Genomic DNA, 23,477 nt, shown 5'->3' with positions numbered 1-23,477 from the left:
CAGGGATAGGGCTGGAGAGATGTTTGTGAGCCCCTCTGGGCCCCCTTAATGGTGATTCTGTCAATTGGACACTAACAAGCCTGCAGGCTGGGCTGTGGCCCCTCCAGAGTTTAAGTCTCAGCCCCTTTGCTGTTGAGCTGTGTGCCCTCCGGCAAGTTACTTAATGCTCCATGTCTCCATTTTCCCTTCGGTAAAATGAGGATAATAATAGTGCTTTCTCATAGGTAGGATTAAATGAGACAATAATTGGAAAGGGCTGAGCACAGTGTCTGACACACGTAAGCTCTGTGTCAGCATTAGCTCTTATATTTACACACACGACTGGCCCCAAATTGCCACCCTGTTGGATGGATTCTCTTCTCCTTCTCCTAGTCAGTAAACTAGTGAATTTACCAGTAAAATATCTTTATTTACTTCCCTAGGTGCTCACTGTCTGTTTCCCTTGCTCGCATTGTTTTCCTCTTGGCCTGACCTGGCTCCAAAGAGGAAAACACCGCAACACAAATCACTCTTCAAAGCAAGACTTTTAAACAGCTTGAAGTAAAAGTAATGAATATACATGATGGAATTCTTTCTAGAATAAAGAACTTAAACATCTTTAAGTCTAAGTTGATTCTCCTTCTCCTCACAGGAAACCTCTGTTAAAGGGTCTGGTGCAAAGATTCAGAAAAACGTAGACGTAAACGGCATAAACCTAAGTATTGTTGTCCGTTGACTTAACACATCTTGGAGATCTTTCCAGTTACCCCACACAGTTCCACCTCATTCTTTATAAATGCTGCAAAATATCCCATTGTATGAATTTATATAATTTATTTAACTAGCCCACTGCAAGTGGACGTTTAAGATGCCTCTGCCCCCCACTTGTTTAATGTTTTGTAAACAATACTGCCGTGAACACCTTTGTACAAATGTTTCACTGTACTGTTTTGAATAGATTTATAGAGGAAATTCCTGGCAGTGCAGTTTTAAAGGCAGCCCTTCTGTGCCTACATGGTTCATTTCAACATTATCCGATGGCACGGGGTGTGATGTATGGGGCAGAAGATCAAAGTAGCTCTGCCTTTGAAGGTGCTTATGCTTCCCAGTGATTTATTTCTGACAGTGTTTGTCCGGTATATATGTGATGAGTGCTTTTCAAAGTGCATTATGTGTAACACCTCAATTATCCAGTAATCCTATGAGCTGAGTACAGTTTGTCCCCATTTTACAGAAGAAGAATATAAGGCCCAGAGATGCCCATTGTGTTTTTTTAACTCCATATGGTGAGCCCAAGATAGAGCTGGCATTCAAACCCAGGCTTATCTGGCTCTAGGATCTCTACTCTACAGCCTCTCAATCTTGGGAGGCAAAATAAACAGCTTCTAGAGAAATGATGAGTGTTCAGGGAAGAGAACTACAAGAGTGCTCCATTGACTCTAACATTAGGGTCAGTCCCCTTGAAGAAGTGGACTTTGATCTGAAGCTTGTCAGAGGATCTCATGAATTCAGGTGTGTCAGCACCAACCCTAAAGCCTGAATCCCGCAAAAGCAAATGCAGTGTGAACCAAGAAAAGGTCAGAACGTTGGTGCTAAAGATAGAGGAGCAGGGAATCATTTCTTACTTCCTGTACAGCCAGTGCCATCCAACAGGACTTTTCTTCAGTGATGAAAATGTTCAATATTCCAAGCTGTCCAACACAGCAGTCACGGACCACATGTGATTTTTGTGACTGAGAAGCTGGATTTTAAAATTAATTTAGTTTAAACTAATTTAGCCTTAAATAGTACCATGTGTCTGATGACTGCCATATTTTCTAGGGCAGTTCTAGAATGAAAGCTTCTGCAAGGAGGGTTGAGGACCTACTCAAGAAGATCTTTCTCTTCTCAGTCATCCGACTTCGGAGAGCTAAGCTCATCTTTAAGAGCTAATCTCCTTTTGGAAAACATAGTTTTGAATCCTCCCAAAGAGGATGTCAATACAGAAGACAGGTGATCTTCTTCATGTACATTCTGTGACATATACAGCGCAGACAAGTAGGATGAACCAATAAAACCTCAAGGCCTGATAACCTTCTGAATATGCTTTCAGGTCCAATATCTGTTTGAGGTTTAGAATTTCAGGGTTGTAAAAGTTTAAACTGGAAAGGCAGTAAACTGGAGCTAGTAAACTAGAGCTCATCTCTTCAGAAAACAAAACTGAGATCCAGAAAGAGAATGTCTAAGACACTAAAAGGAATTGGGAACCAAATCTGGCCAAATGCCTTTCATTAAGGTCATGTCCCAGGCAGGACCAAAATACTCATCTTGCCTGGAGTCTGCTGCTTGGAAATGGATACTCTTCTTGTGGAGTCTCTTACTAGTTTGTGCATTCATTCATTTAACCATTAATGATAAAATGTTTAGCAAAACCAGACATGATTGTTGTCCTTAGAGGTCTAACGGTAGTCTGTAGCTACTAGTAGACTGTAGCCTGTCAGGCACCTCTGTCCGTGGGATTCTTCAGGCAAGAATACTGGAGTGGGTTGCCATTCCCTTCTCCAGGGGATCTTCCCAACCCAGGAATCGAACCTATATCTCCCACAGGCAGATTCTTTACCATCTGAGCCATCATTTTTAAGGGAGTGTTACATTATTATATCAACAGTATGAAATGTTTATGTGGACTTGGTAATGTGTTGGTTATTGGAAGAAGAGGTAAAAGATTCAGGTGATGACATTCCGCCTAGGATGACTCCTACTTCTTAGAAAACTGGAAAGATGTTGGTACTGTTTGCTTAGATTAAAAACACTGGAAAAAGCCAGGATTGGTGTGTGTTGGGGGGTGGGGGGTGTCAGGGGCTCCATGATGGAATTTTCCACCCCCAACAGCTGTAATGCTGGCATAGTAAGTGTATCCTCCAACAGAGTAGATGCCCTTCATGACTGTTTAAGGAACCTAAGTATTGCCCCTCACAAAGGCATATGAGTTATGAGTAGAGTTCATAACTGGGCTCAGCTCTGCAGTTTGAGCCAACTCCTCATTCTGTCAGTGGTTGCCTTCAACATCAAGGCAACACACAGAAGACAAGACTAAACATGTCTTTCCTCCTTGGCCCAGCTTCCTAATTGTGACACTGAGCTCATTTATTGGATAGTGTTCTTGAAATAAATCAGAAGCACCGTCTCCTTTTTACCTTGCTTTTTTTTTTTCCTTTCTCCTGTTGATATATTTGCTCAATAAGACAGGTTGCTGCCTCAGCCAGCCCTTGGGACTTCTCTGGGAGAGAGTTTGTAAGGGTGGAACTGTTCAGTAGGGGTGGTTCCAAACATGCCTGTTTTACAAATGCCTCTGGGTTGAAGAGGCTGATTATACACTTTGAGCTTGCAAAGGTTTTCCCTCAGCATAGAAGTGCTGTCTCAATGTGACATTTCCAGTTGGAGTTATGGGTTTCATATCTCTTCATGTTAATTAGGAAGGAACTGTGTGTGTCAGCCTTCAATAATGGTACTGTTCTGCTTCTTAGAAGGTCTGCAAAAAGGCAGCTGCCAAGGGTCTACTTTGGGGGACATATTAATAAAGGTGGGGTGAAGAGAGTTCTTGTTTCTCACTGAGGAAGACAAGACCGTCTGGAGTCCTGTTCTTTGGCAGGCCTCAGCAGCCGTCTGTTGTGATAAGCTCTGTTGGCAAACTCCACTGTGGAGTGTTCTCTGTTGATAATGAAAGAACCAAAGGAAATCTGTGCGACAATTGTATGTTCCTCTGTCTTTGAAGACAAGGAGGCCAAGTCCAGGGACGTTTTGGTTAATTCTTTGCTCAGAGATCCCCAACCATTCCTGGAGTCAAGAGCAGAGACAGTGGAGACAGATCCATGTTTAAATGCCAGCTGTCACTTAAGCATTGTGTGAATGTCAGTTTCTTCGTCTGAAAACGGGAATATTAATTTTTTTCCTGTAGAATTGTTAATGATTAGAATAGGTGAATGTGTAGGTAGCAACATACGGTAGATGCACAATAAAGGTAACTTTTTGTTAACATTCTTTCAACGTGTGCGTTGATAACAATACCAAATTTTACATCTTAGAGCTGCTCAGAGTATCAGGAACAACTGATGCTGGGGTTTATTACATGTACATATTGTGCCAAGCACAGTACTGAGTGCTTTATATATGTGATCCAATTTAATCTGTGCAAAAACTCTGTTTCATGGGTGCTAGTCTTTCTACATGAGAACCGAGGCCAGAAAGAAAGAGTTCCCTTACCTTGCTCAGAGTCAGAACACTATTAACTTACCTTGCCCTTTCTGGTCTTAAATTCAAAGCCAAACGGCACTAGTAAGAACAAACCTCTACATACAGGACATGGACTTATTATCCTTCTGTGCATGCAAATCTTAGATTTGTAGAGTGGAGCAGGTCAGTATGGAGAAGGCAATGGCAAGCCAGTCCAGTACTCTTGCCTAGAAAATCCCATGGATGGAGCAGCCTGGTAGGCTGCAGTCCGTGGGGTCGCTAAGGGTCGGACACAACTGAGCGACTTCACTTTCACTTTTCACTTTCACACATTGGAGAAGGAAATGGCACCCCACTCCAGTGTTCTTGCCTGGAGAATCCCAGGGACGGGGGAGCCTGGTGGGCTTCCGTCTATGGGGTCGCACAGAGTTGGACACGACTGAAGTGACTTAGCAGCAGCAGCAGCAGGTCAGTAAAGAAAGAATAAATAGAAAGTGATGGGGGTTTTATGAATGATACCGTCATGTGTTGAGGAAGCAAGTGGCAAAGTGAAGTGATGTGGATCTGAGATAATTCAGATGGAATTGATGGACTGAAAAGAAACTGCCGTGAGTCATGCTCTTAAAAACCGGATCCACGATATGGGTATTGAGGAGCATCCCGGGCTGGGATTTGTGGGTACTGTCTCCACTTTACTCAGTTGCTCATTCTTCAGAGAATCACTGAGTGACACCATGTGCCTGGCACCGTGTTTGTTTTGGGAATGCAGTAGTGCACAGAACACATGTGGATCCTGCCTTCATGGAGCTTACAGTTTAGAGGTAAAGAAAGATATCATTTCATTGAATAGTCTGATACACTGAGCAAAGGGCCTTGGGAAGGAAGAGATACACTCTTCCCTAAAAACATAGACTTTTGATCTCGTTGGTGGGGTCAGAGGATCAGCAGGTGATGTTGGGATGAGAAGCAGAGGGAAGAAAGTTAAACAGAGAGAAGAGTGAGTGCAGGAGCTGTGAGGTGAGTGGGGGCACAGGTTGCATATGGGACCTGAAAGAAAACCAGTGAGATTTGAGCAGAGACAGTAAGGGATCCAACTGTGAAGCTTGCCTGCAGAACCTGCAAGGGTCAAACATTCATGACCTTGAGACCAAGACAAAATCAGATATGCTGGATCTATGTCCTTAAGTACTGTATACATATTTGTGCTTTACAAAGAACAAGAGTAAGGTTCTTGGACCCCACACATCTTACCCTGGGCTTCCCAGGTGGCTCAGTGCTAATGAATCTTCCTGTCAGTGCAGGAGACCCAGGAGTCTCGAGTTGGATCCCTGGGTTGGAAAGATCCTCTTGAAGAGGAAATGGTAACCCACTGCGGTATTCTTGCCTGAAAACTTCCACAGACGAAGGAGCCTGATGGGCTGTATAGTCCATGGTGTCACAAAGAGTCAGACACAACTGAGCACACACTCACTTTTGCCCCTTGGGTATAGTATTGCCCCTTTGATAATATATGCTGTAGATTTCCAGCCATTCGTGGTCACTGCCATCCTGTTCGGCTATTTATTTTCAAAGCTTGTTCTGTTTGGAAAAAAGAGAAGCAAGCCATCCCTCCCTTCATCTCCCCCACCCCTGCTGCTACTGCTAAGTCACTTCAGTCGTGTCCGACTCTGTGTGACCCCATAGACGGAAGCCCACCAGGCTCCCCTGTCCCTGGGATTCTCCCGGCAAGAACACTGGAGTGGGTTGCCATTTCCTTCTCCAATGTGTGAAAGTGAAAAGTGAAAGTGAAGTTGCTCAGTCGTGTCCGACCCTTAGCGACCCCACGGACTGCAGCCTACCAGGCTCCTCCATCCATGGGATTTTCTAGGCAAGAGTACTGGAGTGGCTTGCCATTGCCTTTTCCTAGCCCCCACCCCTGCCACCTCCCAATTCTAAAGAAACATAGGACTGCAGGACAAAGGACCTAAATATGAATGCTTTTCTCTGATTTCTTCACCTTTGCTACACAGAAGGTGGTCCATGGACCAGTATCATCAGTATCACCTGAGTCCTTGTTAGAAATACAAAATTTCAAGCCCCACCTTGACTTTTTAAAAGAGAATCTCCATTTGATGTAACTATTATTTGTACAAAGTTTAAAAAACTTATGTATACCATGCAGAGCATTTGTGAAAATCATGTTCTAGTTCCATTTCTGCCTTTCCAGCATAGTGCCCAGTATAACAAGATGTTCTCTGTAAGGAAATGAATGAATGAATATTAAATTTATACAGAGTGAAAGGCTTTAAAGATTTGATTCATTCTGGCTTAAAACTCAGGGTTGCAGTCCTCCTTCAATATTTTATCATGCTCTAAGAATTGATTTGCAGTCCCCATTAATTTTTAACTGTGTGTCAGAAAATATTTTCTTTGGCTTGGTCATGGCCAAAGAGTATGCCTGTTAATTATGGCCATTGGTGGCTTCCTCTTGCATCTTCCCTGCCCTCCTCTCCCTCCCCAGCCATCATCCCTGCTGAGTTGTATTGTGGAGCCAGTTCTGAAAATAGCAGCTGGGACACACACAATTGTCACTTGGGAAGGAGCCCAGTCACCTCAGGAAGTGTGTGTTGGCTAACATGGGGACTGTGGGATGATCAGGCTTGTGTCTCTTAGAAACTATGCAGCCTGCTAAGTGATAACCTAAATTAATCTTTTATTCATTTATAATTCTTCAAATGATTTTTACTTAGTACCATTAAGTGATCCATATAGTCTTCACAGGGAGTCTCTTGTGCATGTTCTATGTAAGGTTTGTGTTTCTGGCTAGGCTTGGCTTGATGCTGACCAGAGTGGAAATGATTGATTGATAAGGTGGAGAGTTTCCTGGAAGGGCAGGGTTTTGAATTTAAATGCCTGGAGGTCCACATGAGTGGAGTGAGTAAATATATGGCGGGTGAAGGCAGTGGTGGTGGGAACGGTGGTAAACGGAGGAGTGCGTGAGTCATCTTGCCCTGGTTGTGTGGAAAGATAACATGGCCAATCCCAGATTCAGCCAAAATCAATTCATTCACAGACCCATTGGAATTCCTGAGGATTTTTTGAAGTTTAAAGTTTTCTTCCATCCCTCTTATGTCCATGCCCCTTTATCTGCTCAGACCTTAGTGCACTCTTCCAGGTTGAGGTCAAAGTGTTTGTCTGGCAAAGGCTGGGACTCACCAAAGATAGGAGCCAAAACCTCTATGCAGAAATCCTTAATAGTGTGAGTGTTCAGTTCAGTTGCTCAGTCGTGTCTGACTCTTTGCAACCCCATGGACTGCAGCATGCCAGGGTTCCCTGTCTATCACCAAATCCCAGAGCTTGCTCAAACTCATGTCCATCGAATCAGTGATGCCATCCAACCATATCATCCTCTGTCGTCCCCTTCTCCTGCCTTTCATCTTTCAGAGCATCAGGGTCTTTTTCCAGTGAGTCAGTTCTTCGCATCAGGTAGCCAAAGTATTGGAGTTTTTCAGCTTCAGCATCAGTCCTTCCGATGAATATTCAGAACTGATTTCCTTTAGGATTGACTGGTTTGCTCTCCTTGCAGTTCAAGGGACTTTCAAGAGTTTTCTCCAACACCACAGTATAGTGTGGCCCTGGTGAATTTGGTCATACACTTGTCACCAACACTGCCCATAAGAGACAAACCTCAGGAAAAACAGACCGTACAGTTTGTCCAGCAGCATGTCTCAGTATATCCAGACTTGAGTCAGAGATATTCGGTTTTTAAATGTGGGTCACTAAATCCTAATTATTTTTAAAAATGTATCTGCAATGGAAAGTTGAACCCTGTGCCCTTAGGAAACACCACTTGATAGAAGCGTTTCTGTAAAGGTTGTAGGTAATATGCTAGAGAAGTTTGAAGTTTACACTCTCTCGTATTTATAACACCTTATAGTTTACAGGGTACTTCGAGAAAGTTACATCATTTGATTGTCGTGGTAATCCTGTGATGTTATTAGAGCTCATGCTGCATTATCATGTCACAGAGAAAGTATGAGATGATAGTAAGTAATTTGCTCAAGGCTATTTGGTCATTGGGAGGTTTACTTGCTTGTTCCTTTATGTCAGTAAAGTTGTGGCACTCTGTTACCATGTGGCAAGCACTGCAGACATATTGTCTCATTAATCCTTCTACTAAGGTGTAAAGAGCTTCCTTTTAAAGATTAGAAACATACACTGTTAACATTAAGTATTATAGCATGTATCAAACCTTGTAGTGAAGTCTTTGCTGCTGCTGCTGCTAAGTTACTTCAGTCGTGTTCCGACTGTGTGACCCCATAGATGGAAGCCCACCAGGCTCCCCCGTCCCTGGGATTCTCCAGGCAAGAACACTGGAGTGGGTTGCCATTTCCTTCTCCAATGTGTGAAAGTGAAAAGTGAAAGTGAAGTCGCTCAGTCGTGGCCGACCCCTAGCGACCCCACAGACTGCAGCCCACCAGGCTCCTCCATCCATGGGATTTTCTAGGCAAGAGTACTGGAGTCTTTGGCAAGTGCTAAAAGCATTAAATGGACTGTCTCATTGTATCCTCAAAATAGGATGAGTCCGCTCTTCACATCAGGTGGCCAAAGTATTGGAGCTTCAGCTTCAGCATCAGTCCTTCCAATGAATATTCAGTGTTTATTTCCTTTAGGATTGACTGGTTGGATCTCCTTGCAGTCCAAGGGACTCTCAAGAGTCTTCTCCAGCACCACAATTCTAAAGCATCATTTTTTTAGCACTCAGCCTTCTTTATGGTCTAACTCTCACATTCATACAAGACTACTGGAAAACAGAGCTTTGACTATATGGACCTTTGTCAGCAAAGTAATGTCTCTGCTTTTTAATATGTCGTCTAGGTTTGTCATAGCTTTCCTTCAACGGAGCAAGCATCTTTTAATTTTATGGCTACAGTCAGCATCCATAATGACTTTGGAGACCAAGAAAATACAATCTGTCACTACTGCCACTTTTACCCCTTCTGTTTGCCTTGAAGTGATGGTGCTGTGATCTTAGTTTTTTCAATGTTGAGTTTTAAGCCAGCTTTTTCAACCTCATCAAGAGGCTCTTTAGTTCCTCTTTACTTCTTGCCATTATAGTGGTATCATCTGCATATCTGAGGTTGTTGATATTTCTCCCTGCAATCTTGATTCTAGTTTGTGATCCATCCAGCTTGGTATTTTGCATGATGTACTCTGCATATAAGGTATATAGGGTGACAATATGAAGCCTTGTCATATTCCTTTCCCGATTTTGGACAAGTTGTTCTATGTAAGGTTCTCACTGTGGCTTTCTGACTCACATACTGGTTTCTCAGGAGACAGGTCAGGTAGTCTGGTACGCTCATCTCTTTAAGAATTTTCCACAGTTTACTGTGATCCACACAGTCAAAAGCTTTAGCATAGTCAGTGAAGCAGAAGTAGATGTTTTTCTGGCACTCTCTTGCTTTTTCTGTGAGCATACATTAATCTATACTTTAGATTCAGTTCAGTTCAGTCGCTCAGTTGTGTCCGACTCTCCGCGACCCCATGAATCACAGCACGCCAGGCCTCCCTATCCATCACCAACTCCCGGAGTTCACTCAAGCTCATGTCCACAGAGTCGGTGATGCCATCCAGCCATCTCATTCTCGGTCGTCCCCTTCTCCTCCCGCCCCCAACCATTCCCAGCATCAGAGTCTTTTCCAGTGAGTCAACTCGTCGCATGAGGTGGCCAAACTATTGCAGTTTCAGCTAGATTAACCCAAGTGAAATTGCTGATATTTGACAGTTTGTCTTCTACATCAACAGTTGCGTAGGGTTCAGTCTAATAATATGTACTTTATCTGTCTCTAATCAACCTTAAACTAATTTCCAGAACCAGGAAACAACTATGAAGAAGTGGGTTGTTTGGGGGAATTTGTAATTGCGTTGAGAAATCTGCTAATCACTTACTAACTTAAGACCCTGACCTTCCTTGAAAACTGAGGAAAATCCACATAAATTTGTCAAATTTAGGTAGAACTTTTCTTTTGCAGACATTTATTTCTGTCATAAACAGGGATGTCTAAGTTTTAATTGATTTTTAAAGGACAATAGCTTCATGAATGTTATAAAATTATAATTATAAAATTATGAATCAAGAGTCCTGTTTTTTAAATCGCATCCTTCAGTGGAAGATTCTTATTTGTAGACATTGGTCTTACTTGAATCTCTAACTCAAAAATGTACACTATGTTTTGGTATAATAATGATCATAAAGAATTCAGTAGAGCTTTGTCTTTATTTCTGGTTCACCGTGAAAATTACTTTTTAGATAGTCAGCTGTTTTATTTACCTCAACCCCACTAAGAATCTTCAGGTAGTGAAAATAGTCAACACTGTGGCTGAGTTTCAGCTTCATCAAAGGCATGGGACATCCTTTGGTGTAACCTATTTAGAAATGCATTCTGAGTCTTCGCTTATACATGTGTTCATTTTTCCCTGCACTTGTGTAAGTCCCTAGAAATACACATGGATGCCTTTTCTTCACGCTGGTTCCACTCGGTCTCCGTACCTTTGAGTTAGAAAGCTGAAGGAAAGTTTTGAAGAGGTCACGATATCACCTTGTGTGAAACAAGTGATTGAATTGAGTGCAAGCCACCAGAATGTGCTCATTGGCTTCTGTGTGATTTCCTTCAAGTTCAAATATGGTGCCCTTTGGTCTGCTGCTCTTTTTAATATACATGTTCAAGATTTCCCTGCTGACACATGCTGTTTACACCACTCTCAAAGAAAGTGGATGCATATGTTCATAAATTCGATGATTCAAAAAATAGTTTAAAGAAATAATGTTCATGAAGAAAATTTAATTATAAAGAGAAAGCTTAATATATATAAATTCTGTAATATATAAATTCTGTGTGTCTCATACAGAGAAGCATATTCCTGTCTTCCTCTGCTTCTGTGCTTGTATCATTAAAATGTGTATTTTATATGATTTAATTATGTGGTGAGGTTCAACAGTGGATGAGATTCTTGGGAAGAAACAGTGTGTATAGGATTTGTTATTATTTACAAATTCTACCTTACCAAGCACAAAATTACAGACATTACATAGGATTTTTTTATAGGGCTTAATAAGATCTGTCTATCGGGCCTTACTCTAAAAGATATGAGATGGTGGGTGGATTGATGGCATTTTGATGCTTTTGTATGGTCACTGAATATTATTGATTTTAAGCTGTTGTTTTCAAACTTGGCCCATTCATGAATTACCTTCAAGATTTTGTCTATATAGTGTTACAGTATCCATTATTTGCTTAACATTTTCTTTAAAATAACTTAATTTTTAACTTGTGTTCAAAAGGAACCTCATTGCTACCATTGTTATTATGTACTCAATTAATTTCTTATTAAATATACCTGCTTTTTTAACTTGAAGTTTAATCTTCACATTTTAAAAAGTCAATTTTATAAAGTATTGCTTTATCACTTAACTTTTTAAAGTAAATATTTTACTAGTTAGATTTCTGTACTGCACACTAAAAATATACACATTTTAAATTAAAAAATTAAGACATAAAAGCCTGTCCTGGTCCTGCCCAGAGTCACTTTGCACATGAGAGTCAGAACTGAGCCAAACTCTAGAGGCAAGTGGCTAAAAATGAAAATGGGCACTGACTAAACACGTGACCTGTGAAGGGTGCCACTCTGCCCCTGCTGACCCAGAGTTTCCTGTTAAAGCTAGGCAAGGGTTTGTTCCAGCCAAAGTTAAAGAGGTGCCACGTGGTGTTCACTCTCTTTTTTAAAAAAAAAAAATATTGCTTGAGTTCCCTCTTGAGGAGTTTCCTTATTAAGGGAGGGTGACCTCCACTGTGTCAGCTTGTAAGGATGCTGGAGGTAATGAATTTGTTATTTTGTGTGCCACTCACTCCAAATTGGATTCTGCATTATGCTAGTGCATATATGTGAAATGGTGACCAATTGAAATTCAAATGTAATGAGGATGAAGCTTTTCCATTCTGTACAGCCCCTTTTGTTTTCATCCCTAGTAGGTTCTTTCCCCACCACAATGCAGCTTTCCTCCTGGCTTCTGAAATCACCATGTCTAACTGGGTAGGACCAACATGTTTTCTTACCCATTCCAGAAATGAAATACAGTTTGTTCTGGTTTTCTAATTAAAAAAAAAAAAATTTTTTTTTTGAATGGGCTAAGAAATTTGGATTTGCAGACTTGAGAGAAACAAAGTATTCTTTCTAAAACATGCAAATGTGTCTCTCCATCACCTAGGAAACTATTATGGGACACCCAAACCTCCTAGCCAGCCAGTCACTGGGAAAGTGATCACGACGGATGCCTTGCAAAGCCTTCACTCTGGCTCCAAGCAGTCGACCCCAAAGCGAACCAAGTCCTACAATGATATGCAAAATGCTGGCATAGTCCACGCGGAGAATGAGGAAGAGGATGATGTTCCTGAAATGAACAGTAGCTTTACAGGTAAAGACCAGACGATGCTCCCCCTCAGTGGACTTGGGGAAGGAGGGCAGAGGGAGAATTTACAAGGAGTTGTGAGGAGGTTTCCGTTCTCAGGAATTTGGAAGGATCACCAAAATTCAAACTCTGACCACACAGTGCTAATGGAAGAGATGGTCTTTTTATTTTTTTTCCTGTGCCCAGAAATTTTTTTTTTTAATTTTATTATTTTTTTTTAATTGAAGGATCATTACTTTCAGAATTTTGTTGTTTTCTGTCAAACATCAGTATGAATCAGCCATAGGTATACATATGTCCCCTTCCTCTTGAACCTCCCTCCCACCTCCCTTATTTTTAAAATTTTAATTTTTAATCGAAGGGTAATTGCTTTACAATATGGTTTTGGTTGCTGCCATACATTAATGTGAATCAGCCATAGGTATACATATGTCCCCTCCCTTTTGAACCTTCCTGCCACTTCCCACCCCATTCATCCCTCTAGGTTGTCAGAGCACTGGTTTGAGCTACCTCAGTCATACAGAAAATTCCCACGGGCTATCTGTTTTACATATGTTAGTGTATATGTTTTCATGCTACTCTCTTCATTCGTCCCACCCTCCTCCCCTTCCCCCACTGTGTCCGCAAGTCTGTTCTCTATGTCTGAGTCTCCACTGCTGCCCTACAAATAGGTTCATCAGCCCCATCTCTCTAGATTCCATATATATGTGTTAATATATGATACTTGTGTTTCTCTTTCTGACTTACTTCACTCTGTATAATAGCTGATCTTTTCCCTGGTCTGTTTTTCATGCTTCTTGTCAAGAATCTTTTAACTTCACCCAGCTGTCTTAAAGGGACAGGAGGGAGGTGTTTGTAGAAGGAAATAAAAAATAATCAGCATCCTTTCTCTCTCTTCAAAATGTTACCTATAAGAATCGCTATTTTGTTCATTTATGACTTGGCCTTGACACTGCTCCATAATTACGGCTGATTGTTTATAAAGAGAAATAGGAGAATTTGTTTAATATCACTTGATGCTATATGGAATGCATCCTTTTATCTCATACCTTTGTAAATAGAGATACAGTGGAAATAAATCATGTTTTCAGTTAATTAATGCAAAGTTTACTACATTCCTTAAGAAATAAAAGATGTAAAAATAATAAATATTGTAAGATTGTATTTTGTATATGTATTTTATATTGCATAGCATATATTACTCATTGCAGTATAATTTTTAATATACAGTCAGAGCTATCTATGCTCAAGCTTAGTAGGCTATTTTATGAAAGGATCTTAAAGGACACAAAGCCTTTGCAAAAGAGTCGGACACGACTGAGTGACTGAACTGAACTGATGCAGATTAGGAACTGCACTTTCCTAGGAGGCACTGTTCACTGAGGCCATGATATATGCTCTATAGATTAGCATAGTGACCCAGAATGGTTCAATAATATTTTTGGCTTTGTGGGGGTTTAATATATACAGTAACTCAGAATTTAACTACTGCATAAGACATGAGTTATTCCAGTTTATAAGGCTGGGACTTTGAAGACCATCTTGTTTCTTCTGTTTTTCCTGTACTTATTTTCTTTGACATTTTAGAATATTTTCCTCCTTGTACTGTCAAGTCTAACAGAGTCTTTCAGAAAAACAGTTTCTACTAGTTGAGTGCTTTCTACTGACTGTGCGGACCTCTCTGAAGCTTTCTCATTCATTGAACTCATAAGCCTAAAATTTTTCAAGTTAACAATTGAAAAATAATGTTTTTGGTGACTTATCATCATAACAGTAGCCCAGCCATTCTGTAAGAAGCACTAGAGAAAGGAGGAGACCTGGTTTGCTACCCTAGCTTCGTTCTTGGTAGCTGTCTTGTTTTGAACTTAGTATCTAACTTCTCTAATTACTGATTAGGATTCAATCACATCAGGTTCCCCCTTCCAGCTCTAAGGATTCAAGTTCATGAAAATTTCCATTTTCTTCATTAAGGCAGTCACTGACCTATTGTTAACAGTATCTAGGAAAAATTTACCTGTTTTTACTTAGGCATTGGTTGAAATCTGCTAATTTCATCTACTTCAAAATATTTTATCCATGTATAGTTCAGTTCAGTTCAGTCGCTCAGTCGTGTTCGACTCCACGTATAGTAGCTGTCACCAAAATGAAAGCACATTATGAAAAAAAAAGGTCTTGATCTTTCAACAAGTACGAATAGCAAATCATGATATAACCCAAAAATATAGATGTGTACCTGTGTGTCCTCCATCTACTAAGTAGATTTGTCGGTACAAAGCATGAACAGAGCAGGAATATGATTGTAGGTCTGAGTGTTTCCTAATTTCTAACCACTATAAATCTCTGTTGTGGAAGCCAAGCCTCAGAAAATCTGACCTTGTAACACCCCAATTTGGAATCCTGGTGTCAAAAAAAAAAAAAATCTGGCCCCAGGACATCATTGCTAAAGGCAGTGTGAACATTCATTTGTGCACAAGGAAAGAAAACTGATTGTCACCTGATCAGATGTACAGGGAGAGAATTGATCTTGAGATAGACAAGCAATCGGGCATCTTCCGTATGCAAGGGATATGTTGAATAAATGGTTTCTCACTTACCAGACTACAAGTATGACAAGCTGACAAGCTGTCATACTTTTACTCATGTGAATTCTTTGAAATAATTGACACTGCCCTGTCTGTGAGATGTGTACCATGCTAGCTGTGTCAAAGCATCTTGCACTCTGAACCACTGGTAAGTAGCAATCCACCAGCCACTTTGAGCACAGAGTGGCAGTAGTATAATGAAGTCTTGGCTCCTGGTTGGGCCAGTTGTGATGAAGGATACCGGATTCAAATGTGGAAACACAATACAGCTATTTAAAATGATATTTACCTAGTTCAGTTCAGTCGCTCAGTCGTGTCTGACTCTGCGACCCCATGAATCACAGTACGCCAGGCCTCCCTGTCCATCACCAACTCCCCAAGTTCACCGAAACTCACGTCCATCGAGTCGGTGATGCCATCCAGCCATCTCATTTTTACCTAGGGTGTTTTTAAATAATGGGCTGTTGGTACAATTTCAGCTGACGTCTGCTTGGGTCTTTTGAAAGGGACACGGGATATCTAAATAACATGCCTAAATAATATTGGTGCTGTCTGCTGGCAGAAGAGCAGGGTAATTAAGGCCTGGAGCAACCTGGGGAGGTTATGTCTTCCTTTCTGCAACCAAAGATGGAGGCAGGAGCTGAGTAATGAGCCATATTCTTGCCACAGAACTTACTGTCAAACACAAGGCATAGGGAGAATCATCTACAAATAATGCCCAAATTATAGATTTAAAGGAGGCCCTGGAGAGAGAATACTGTATGTGCTTCGTGAAGGTAGATACAAGCTTAAATTGTTGGGCAAAACACACAGTTATTTATATAAGTAAATGAAAACATTTTTTAAAAGATTTTGTTCATTATAGAAAAACTTGGAAAATATATAACAAACCACCACAACTAAAAAGTAGTTGATGCATCCATCAACCATATCTAAGAGACACCGAAAATGTTATTTAATTGTCTTCCTAAGCTTGTTTGGATGTGAGAGTTGGACTGTGAAGAAAGCTGATCGCCGAAGGATTGATGCTTTTGAACTGTGGTGCTGGAGAAGACTCTTGAGTCCCTTGGACTGCAAGGAGATCCAACCAGTCCATTCTAGAAGAGATCAATCCTGGGTGTTCATTGGATGGACTGATGCTAAAGCTGAAACTCTAATACTTTGGCCACCTGATGCAAAGAACTGACTCATTTGAAAAGACCCTGATGCTGGGAAAGATTGAAGGCAGGAGGAGAAGGGGACGACAGAGAATGAGATGGCTGGATGGCATCACCGACTCGATGGACATGAGTTTGAGTGAACTCCGGGAGTTGGTGATGGACAGGGAGGCCTGGCGTGCTGTGATTCCTGGGGTCGCAGAGTGGGACACGACTGAGCAACTGAACTGAACTGAAGCTTGTTTCCTCAACAGCTTCCCTATTGTTCAACATTAGGCTGCCGATGCTTCTTTTTCATTAGTGATTAATAATAAAATACTGCTTTGGAACGTCAAGAGATAACGATATTACCAAAAGAGCTAATGTTTCCCCAGTGCTCTGTGGCAGGCATTTTGCTAAGCTCTCATGCATATTACTGGGGAGTTCTAACCACTTGTCCAGTATTACTCAGCCAATGAGGGTCAAAGCTGTCATTTCAACCCAAAAAACCTGACTCTAGAATCTTTGTAGCTTTGTGTTTTAAGTTTGTTAACCCGTTGCAGCATCAAAGGTTTTGACTGGTTATGCAAACAGTGAGTGTACACATAAATCTAAATGCATGTGTAATTTAAAATAAGCTCCAGAATGTGTGCTTGACATGAGCTTATGTTCTCAAAGTCACCTTCAAAATCCCCCAAGAGTGTGTGTGTGTGTGTGTGTGTGTGTGTGTGATGTGAATACTGGGAAGCGTCTGCAAATCAAAATGGTTTTTTGTGTTTATGGTTTTTGAATCTTTTTCACATATAGCTTATAAACCTTTTGGAAATTTTGAGAAATAAGCAGTCTATTATCTTCCCCATTTTGCAGACAGAAGTCCTGAGAAATTGTGTTATCAATCCCATTAGGCAGTTGGAGCATGTAGCTTCTTATCTACTTGCCAGTTTCTGTATTCCGGTAATTCATTCTACCTGTCCTTTTTGGAAGCATTAGCAATCTTTAGTAATAATTTAGTGATCTAATCTTTAGAGCATGAAAGCAGTGCTCTTAAATGTTTGGTAAATTAAAGAGTTTTTGAAGTCAGAGCATGTGTCAGGGTCAAAGCTGTGATTAGGACTGTGAATTTTTAAAATCTGCCCCATTCTCTCATTTTTGGACTTCTCATTTTCTTTCAGAGAATGAGAATATTTAAGGTTCTATTGAAAAAAGAAACAGAAAACATATCAAGTAGTTTAATATCTATCTTTTTTTTTTCAAAAAAATTAACTAGATGGCAGGAATCCTTGTGTAACATTCACATATGTCAAATTGTCATGATGTACATTTTAAATATCTTACAGTTTTTTCAATTATACCTCAATAAAGCTGAGAAATTAATATCTGTAACTTTTTGTATGTCAGTTATATGAAAATAAAGTGGTTTTAAAACAGGAAGACACTGAGAACCTATAAAATAAATATTTGGATAATTTAAAATAAGGTCTCATTGCTAGAGGAATTTCTTTTTTCTCTAGAAAGTTACAATTTACATATATGTATTTCCAGTGAGCTAACATTCCCTTCCTGTAGTTGAGATTTTGGAATGCTGGCAGGACTCTTTCTTCCTCTCCCTCCTCTCTTTTCTTCCCAGCATAAATTGTATACATTAGGTATTAAATCACATTGTTTCTCTTTTCATATGTAGTGACCTACCTATGGCTACCATCCTTTTCCTGTTACATCTAGTTTCTGTTCAGTTCAGTTCAGTCACTCAGTCGTGTCTGACTCTTTGCGACTCCATGAAACACAGCACGCCAAGCCACCCTGTCCATCACCAACTCCCGGAGGTCACTCAGACTCACCTCTCTCGAGTTGGTGATGCCATCCAGCCATCTCATTCTCTGTCGTCCCCTTCTCCTCCTGCCCCCAATCCCTCCCAGGCTCACTCAGAGTCTTTTCCAGTGAGTCAACTCCTCGCATGAGGTGGCCAAAGTATTGGAGTTTCAGCTTCAGTATCAGTCCTTCCAGTGAACACCCAGGACTGATCTCCTTTAGGATGGGCTGGTTGGATCTCCTTGCAGTCCAAGGGACTCTCAAGAGTCTTCTCCTACACCACAGTTCAAAAGCATCAATTCTTCCGCAATCAGCTTTCTTCACAGTCCAACTTTCACATCCATACATAACCAGTTTCTATTAAAATGAGTTAATTAAAATTTTTCAGTCAAATTATTGAATGTCTACTATTGTCCCAGCATTTCTCTGACTCTTAAATGTCATATTAAGAGATAACCAGTCACTTTGGCCCTGGGTATTTCTGGTAGCCAGTCCTGGGTGAGCTCTCTTGAGCACTCTAAGCACCATGTACTTTGTCAGGTGCTTTGCATGTATTGAAAACGTTCCATTTTTGTAGTGCATGTGTTATGCCCATTTTACAGATGAGGAAACAGATACCCAGAAAGGTAAGGTCTCTTTCAAAGACACACAGCTCGAAACAGGCACACTGTGATTTGATCTGTGGTTTGATGTCTAATCCATCCTTTTCTGCCTATGGGCCATCTCTGACCAAGAAGCAAAGTTTAGTAATAGTGACTTTAATGAGGAAGGTGAGGTTTATTGTGTACTAAAAACTGTACTGAGTGCTTTAAGTAAACTAATCCTCCCTTCAACCTTATAAGGTAGGTACTGTTACTATTCTGACTGTAAAGATAAGGACACTCAAGCACATAAAGGTTGAGTAAACCCAGTAAACATAAAGCCAAGATTCATGCTCAAGTAGACTGGCCTCACAGTCAGTGCTTTTAGTCACTACCTTTCTGGTTTTTTTTTTTTTGCTTGTGCCAGACACACTGCTTTATTTTTTTAAGGGATTATGATTGGTAAATTGGTAATTTTTGCATCAAAATATAAATTTCCACCTTCCCTTAAAGAGTCAGAGATCTGGAAATCCTGAGTCCACTTTTTTCAGCATGCTAATTGCCTGGCACTGAGTTCTCTACTTCCTTCAGACAGGATGCGGTGTTCTGGATATTCATTTGTACCATGTGGCTGCATCATACTCTGGCACATTGCCAGCTGACAGAACCTATCTGAGAAACTAAAGATTACAGTGATTTTTAAGTACTTTTTGTATCTCAGTCTTCAAAATGTAATACTTGAATCTCAATCACCTGGGTGCTCTCAATGTATATATTTTGAACCTAATTTTAAATCTATTCTCTGAAGTAGGGAGCCATGCCTGGAGAATGGAATGGCATCCCACTGCAGTATTCTTGCCTGAAGAATCCCATAAACGGAGGAGCCTAGTGGGCTACAGTCCATGGGGTTACAAAGAGTCAGACATGACTGAGAAACTTAGCACACATGCATGCTTTTAATTCTTGCCCACTTTTGAGTTTTTGTTACTGATTACCAATTTCAGGGGCTTTCCTGGTGGCTCAGCTGTCAAGTATCTGCGTGCAGTGCAGGAGGCAGAGGAGACACAGGTTCAGTACCTGGGTAGGGAAGATCCCTTGGTGTAGGGCATGGCAACCCACTCCAGTATCCTTGCATGGAGAATCTCATGGACAGAAGAGCCTGGTGGGCTTCAGTCCTAGGGTTGCAAAGAGTTGATCACTACTGAAGCAACTGAGCACACACACTCGCACCACTTTCAAACTGTTTCTTCCATGGTGGCCTAATTGCCTCTTTTTTTCTTCTAACTTAAAATTTTACTAATCTCCACTCATGGGTGCAAATTGTAAAAGCAATTCAGATTGGTTTAAGCAGGACAGGGAGTTGAGGGGATCATGCAGTTGGAGAAGCCAGGAATACATGTAATCAGAGAGGCTTCATCAGGGGGTATTGGGTGACTTTCTCATATTTCATCTTTCCTCCGTGAGGGTTTAGTTCTCAGATAAGCCTTGCCAAGTTTCATCAAGATGGCCATCATCACCATCAGCATTCTCATCTCACAACATGAAAATCTACCAGCCTATTAATTTTAGCAACAAGAGGCTACCTCTTGCCTAATAGTTCAGCAAGCACTTGCATGCTGAACCATCAGTAGTTTGCCATGGATCATATGCCTAATCCAACCATAAAGACAAGGGTGAAATGGTTGTGACTTGAGCCCACTGCACGAGCTTGGAGTGGGCATAAGTCAGTGTCCACCTGGACCACATGAACCTCTGATGAAGGAGTTGATTTCCAGGTGGAGATCAGAGTGGTTGGTACCAGAAGAAGAGGTTATAGATGCAGGGCAGTGAAAGACCCCAGGCTTCCTTCTCAAAGGCAGTGGATTTTTGGTGGAGGTAATTGTTTTGGATTGCCTTTATTCTCATGTGTGTCATTGGGAGCTACTCATCAGAGAAAGATTTGAAAGCAACCTTTTATTATTCCTCAGTTGGCTTTGAGTAAATCAGAAATGTCTGTAGGAGAATTATTGTGGGAGACAGAAAATGACTACATCCCCTGATTAATGTTTTAAAGTCCCATAGAGATTGACATTTAATATCATCAGCCTCTATAAAAATTCAACCAGAATGTCAACAATGCCGTTTGTGGAAACTCTGATGACATCCCCTCTGGATATTTCTAGTTAGTAAGAGGGCAAGGAGATTCAGAAACTTAGAGCCTTCAAACCCAAGTCAAATCAGTCCACCCACAGGATACTCTTTGGGGGTAACTGTCTTGGTTTTCACAGGAACATTCTACTCACTTTTCCAAAAGAGGCTGACTCATTGGTGGAGCTGACTCTGTATTCTAAACCCTTGTAGACGTTTTAGTTTGATTTGTCAGTCTTTGATATTTGCCACCATCTACCAAAAATATTTTAGATAAATTTTTACAAATGGTTGATAATATCACTATCTCTGTGTTTTCAGCATGGACTTTTTCCTTGCCCTAGAAGTACTTTTGAGTCATAAAGCCAAATGATACCCAAGTAATGAGAGTTCAGCTCAGTCTGTGACTTGATGGCCTTCTTAAAGTTAGAGGAACTTGAGTGTTTGAGTCATGAATATGTTTCTTCTTTGACATTTCCGGGATTGTGAGTAATGCATTATTTGAGCATATTTCTCCTTTTCTTCTTTTTCAATAAAATAAATTTGGTTCATCATGTCAGTGTTTTCTATTAAAAGAACTTTCATCTAAGTAAGACAGAATATAGTTGATGTCCTGCAATTAAGAAAGGATTTTAAGAACATACATGTGCATAGTGGTGATCACCCTCGTTTGGAGTATGATTGATGAATTATTTTTTCTTTCTCTCTCTCTGGTGAATAAATAGCCGATTCTGGTGACCAAGAAGACCACAGTCTCCAAGAAGCAACGCTCCCACCTGTGAATAGTAGCATCATCGCTGCTCCCATCACGGACCCTTCTCAGAAGTTCCCTCAATACCTACCTCTTTCTGCAGAGGATAATTTAGGTCCTCTACCTGAAAACTGGGAGATGGCCTATACTGAAAATGGAGAAGTCTATTTTATAGAGTAAAGTACCATTATTTCTACTTGAATCTCTCCCTTTTTTCTCCTATTTCCCTTCTCTTTCTCTAGCAATTACAGATGTAAATTAATTCTAAAAGGTTTAATCACATCTTGTTGGTCTTCTCTCCTACAGTTTAACAAGCCTCGTACAAAAAACCAAATAGAGTAACATCCTAACGATTGAATCTGAAGAGCTAGAGGAAGCATAAGAATGATTATTTCCCTAAAAAGTTAAACTAAATTATGGTGCATATATAAATTATGGTATTATATATTAATAAGAAGAATATATCTAGTTGCTTAGAATTGGTAAATCCTTTGGTTTTTTTTTTTGTTTCTTAATTGGGTTACAGTTTCCTTTGAGTGTTAATGAGTTCTTCACATATTTTGGATTCAATTCCTTAATTACATTTGTGATTTGCAAGCATTTTGTCCAAATTTGATTTTTCTTTTCGTTTTAACTGCATCTTTTAAAGAGCCAGAAGTTCTTAATTTTTATGAACTCTAATCACTTTTTTTTTCCTTTGTGAATTGTGCTTTTATTGTGGAACCTAAGAATTTTTTGCCTGACTTGAAGTCAAAATTCAGTCATTTTCGGCTGTATTTATTTTAGAAGTTTTATAGCTTACATTTTACATTTTATTATATGATCTATTTTTAGTTAATTTTTTTACATGGTGCAAGGCAAATGGGTTAAAGTTTGAGAATATAAAGATGTGAAAAGTCTTTTAAAATTAAAAACTTAAATATTATATAGTTAAACATTTAGCAACCTGTACTGGAAAGGAAAAAAAATTATAAAATTGAAACCATTCTAGAAAATCTAAGCTAATGTAATTTCTTAACCATGATAGTCAATTTTTAAAATTTTTTGGTTTTCCTTTTGAGATTTCCTATTAACAGTCACCATAGTATTATGAACCTGTAAAAAATATAAACAAAAAGACCAATTAAACTATGAAATAATTCAAAACATAGGTAAATCTGTTCTACTCAAATGGATTAATGTTGCAGGTCTGCTGTTAATGGAACAATAACAACAGAGAACATTTCTGAACAACATGAAGTATCTTGTTTTGTAAAATACATGGGGTATATACACTTATGTACTGTGCTATGTGTATATTTGTTTTCTGTGAATATGTGGATATAAGTCTCTGTGAAGAAAAATTCCAGAAGTATCTATTAACACTTGAGTTTGAGTTAAGTAAGGAATTTATTTTCTTAACTACATTATACATTTCTTTGGGGTTTGAATACATATTTCCACTTAGAAAGATATTCCAGCATACATTCTGTAATCAGAAAAATCAGCACGGATAAGAAAGTACAATTTTCTTAAAGATTTTGGGAGTAAGGGAGAAGGCTTGGGTCTCAAAACATCCTCTCTCAGAACTAACCTAGGAAAGCAGAAATGAGTTAACTATTGCTCCTGGGTTATTTTCCAGCCTGAAGGAGGTGACAGTCCACATTTTTGTTTTCATGTTAATGGCAAATTCTTTTTGAAGACAGGGTTGGACGATGAGGTCTTTCCCTTGGATTTAGGAAAGTACAGTGGTTAAGAACTCCCCAAAATTCATTATCTGTGTGACCTTGAGTTTGCCTCTCCACATCTCAGTTTTCCCTATCTGTAGAAAGACATGAATGTTATTGATCATGCCTACCCTGTCAGATTTTC

General features: G+C 40.1%; 1 protein-coding gene across 14 annotated transcripts in view; it reads left to right on the top strand.

Annotated features, from left to right (window-relative positions):
- The window catches only part of MAGI1 (membrane associated guanylate kinase, WW and PDZ domain containing 1), a 663,463-nt gene that overhangs the window by 532,025 nt on the left and 107,961 nt on the right, over positions 1 to 23,477 (top strand). For all 14 annotated transcript variants that reach the window (XM_055414277.2, XM_055414266.2, XM_055414267.2 and 11 more), the window contains exons 4-5: positions 12,440 to 12,646; positions 21,601 to 21,802. In XM_055414277.2, the coding sequence (XP_055270252.2) occupies positions 12,440 to 12,646; positions 21,601 to 21,802 (409 nt within the window). The remainder of the gene's footprint in view (positions 1 to 12,439; positions 12,647 to 21,600; positions 21,803 to 23,477) is intronic.

Source organism: Moschus berezovskii, chromosome 24, assembly GCF_049115385.1.
Source record: "Moschus berezovskii isolate FMDL1 chromosome 24, NW_MosBer_1.0, whole genome shotgun sequence".
Classification (NCBI taxonomy): Eukaryota; Metazoa; Chordata; class Mammalia; order Artiodactyla; family Moschidae; genus Moschus; species Moschus berezovskii.
The sequence above is the reverse complement of the archived record's forward strand: the minus strand, read 5'-3'. Positions and strand labels throughout refer to the sequence as shown.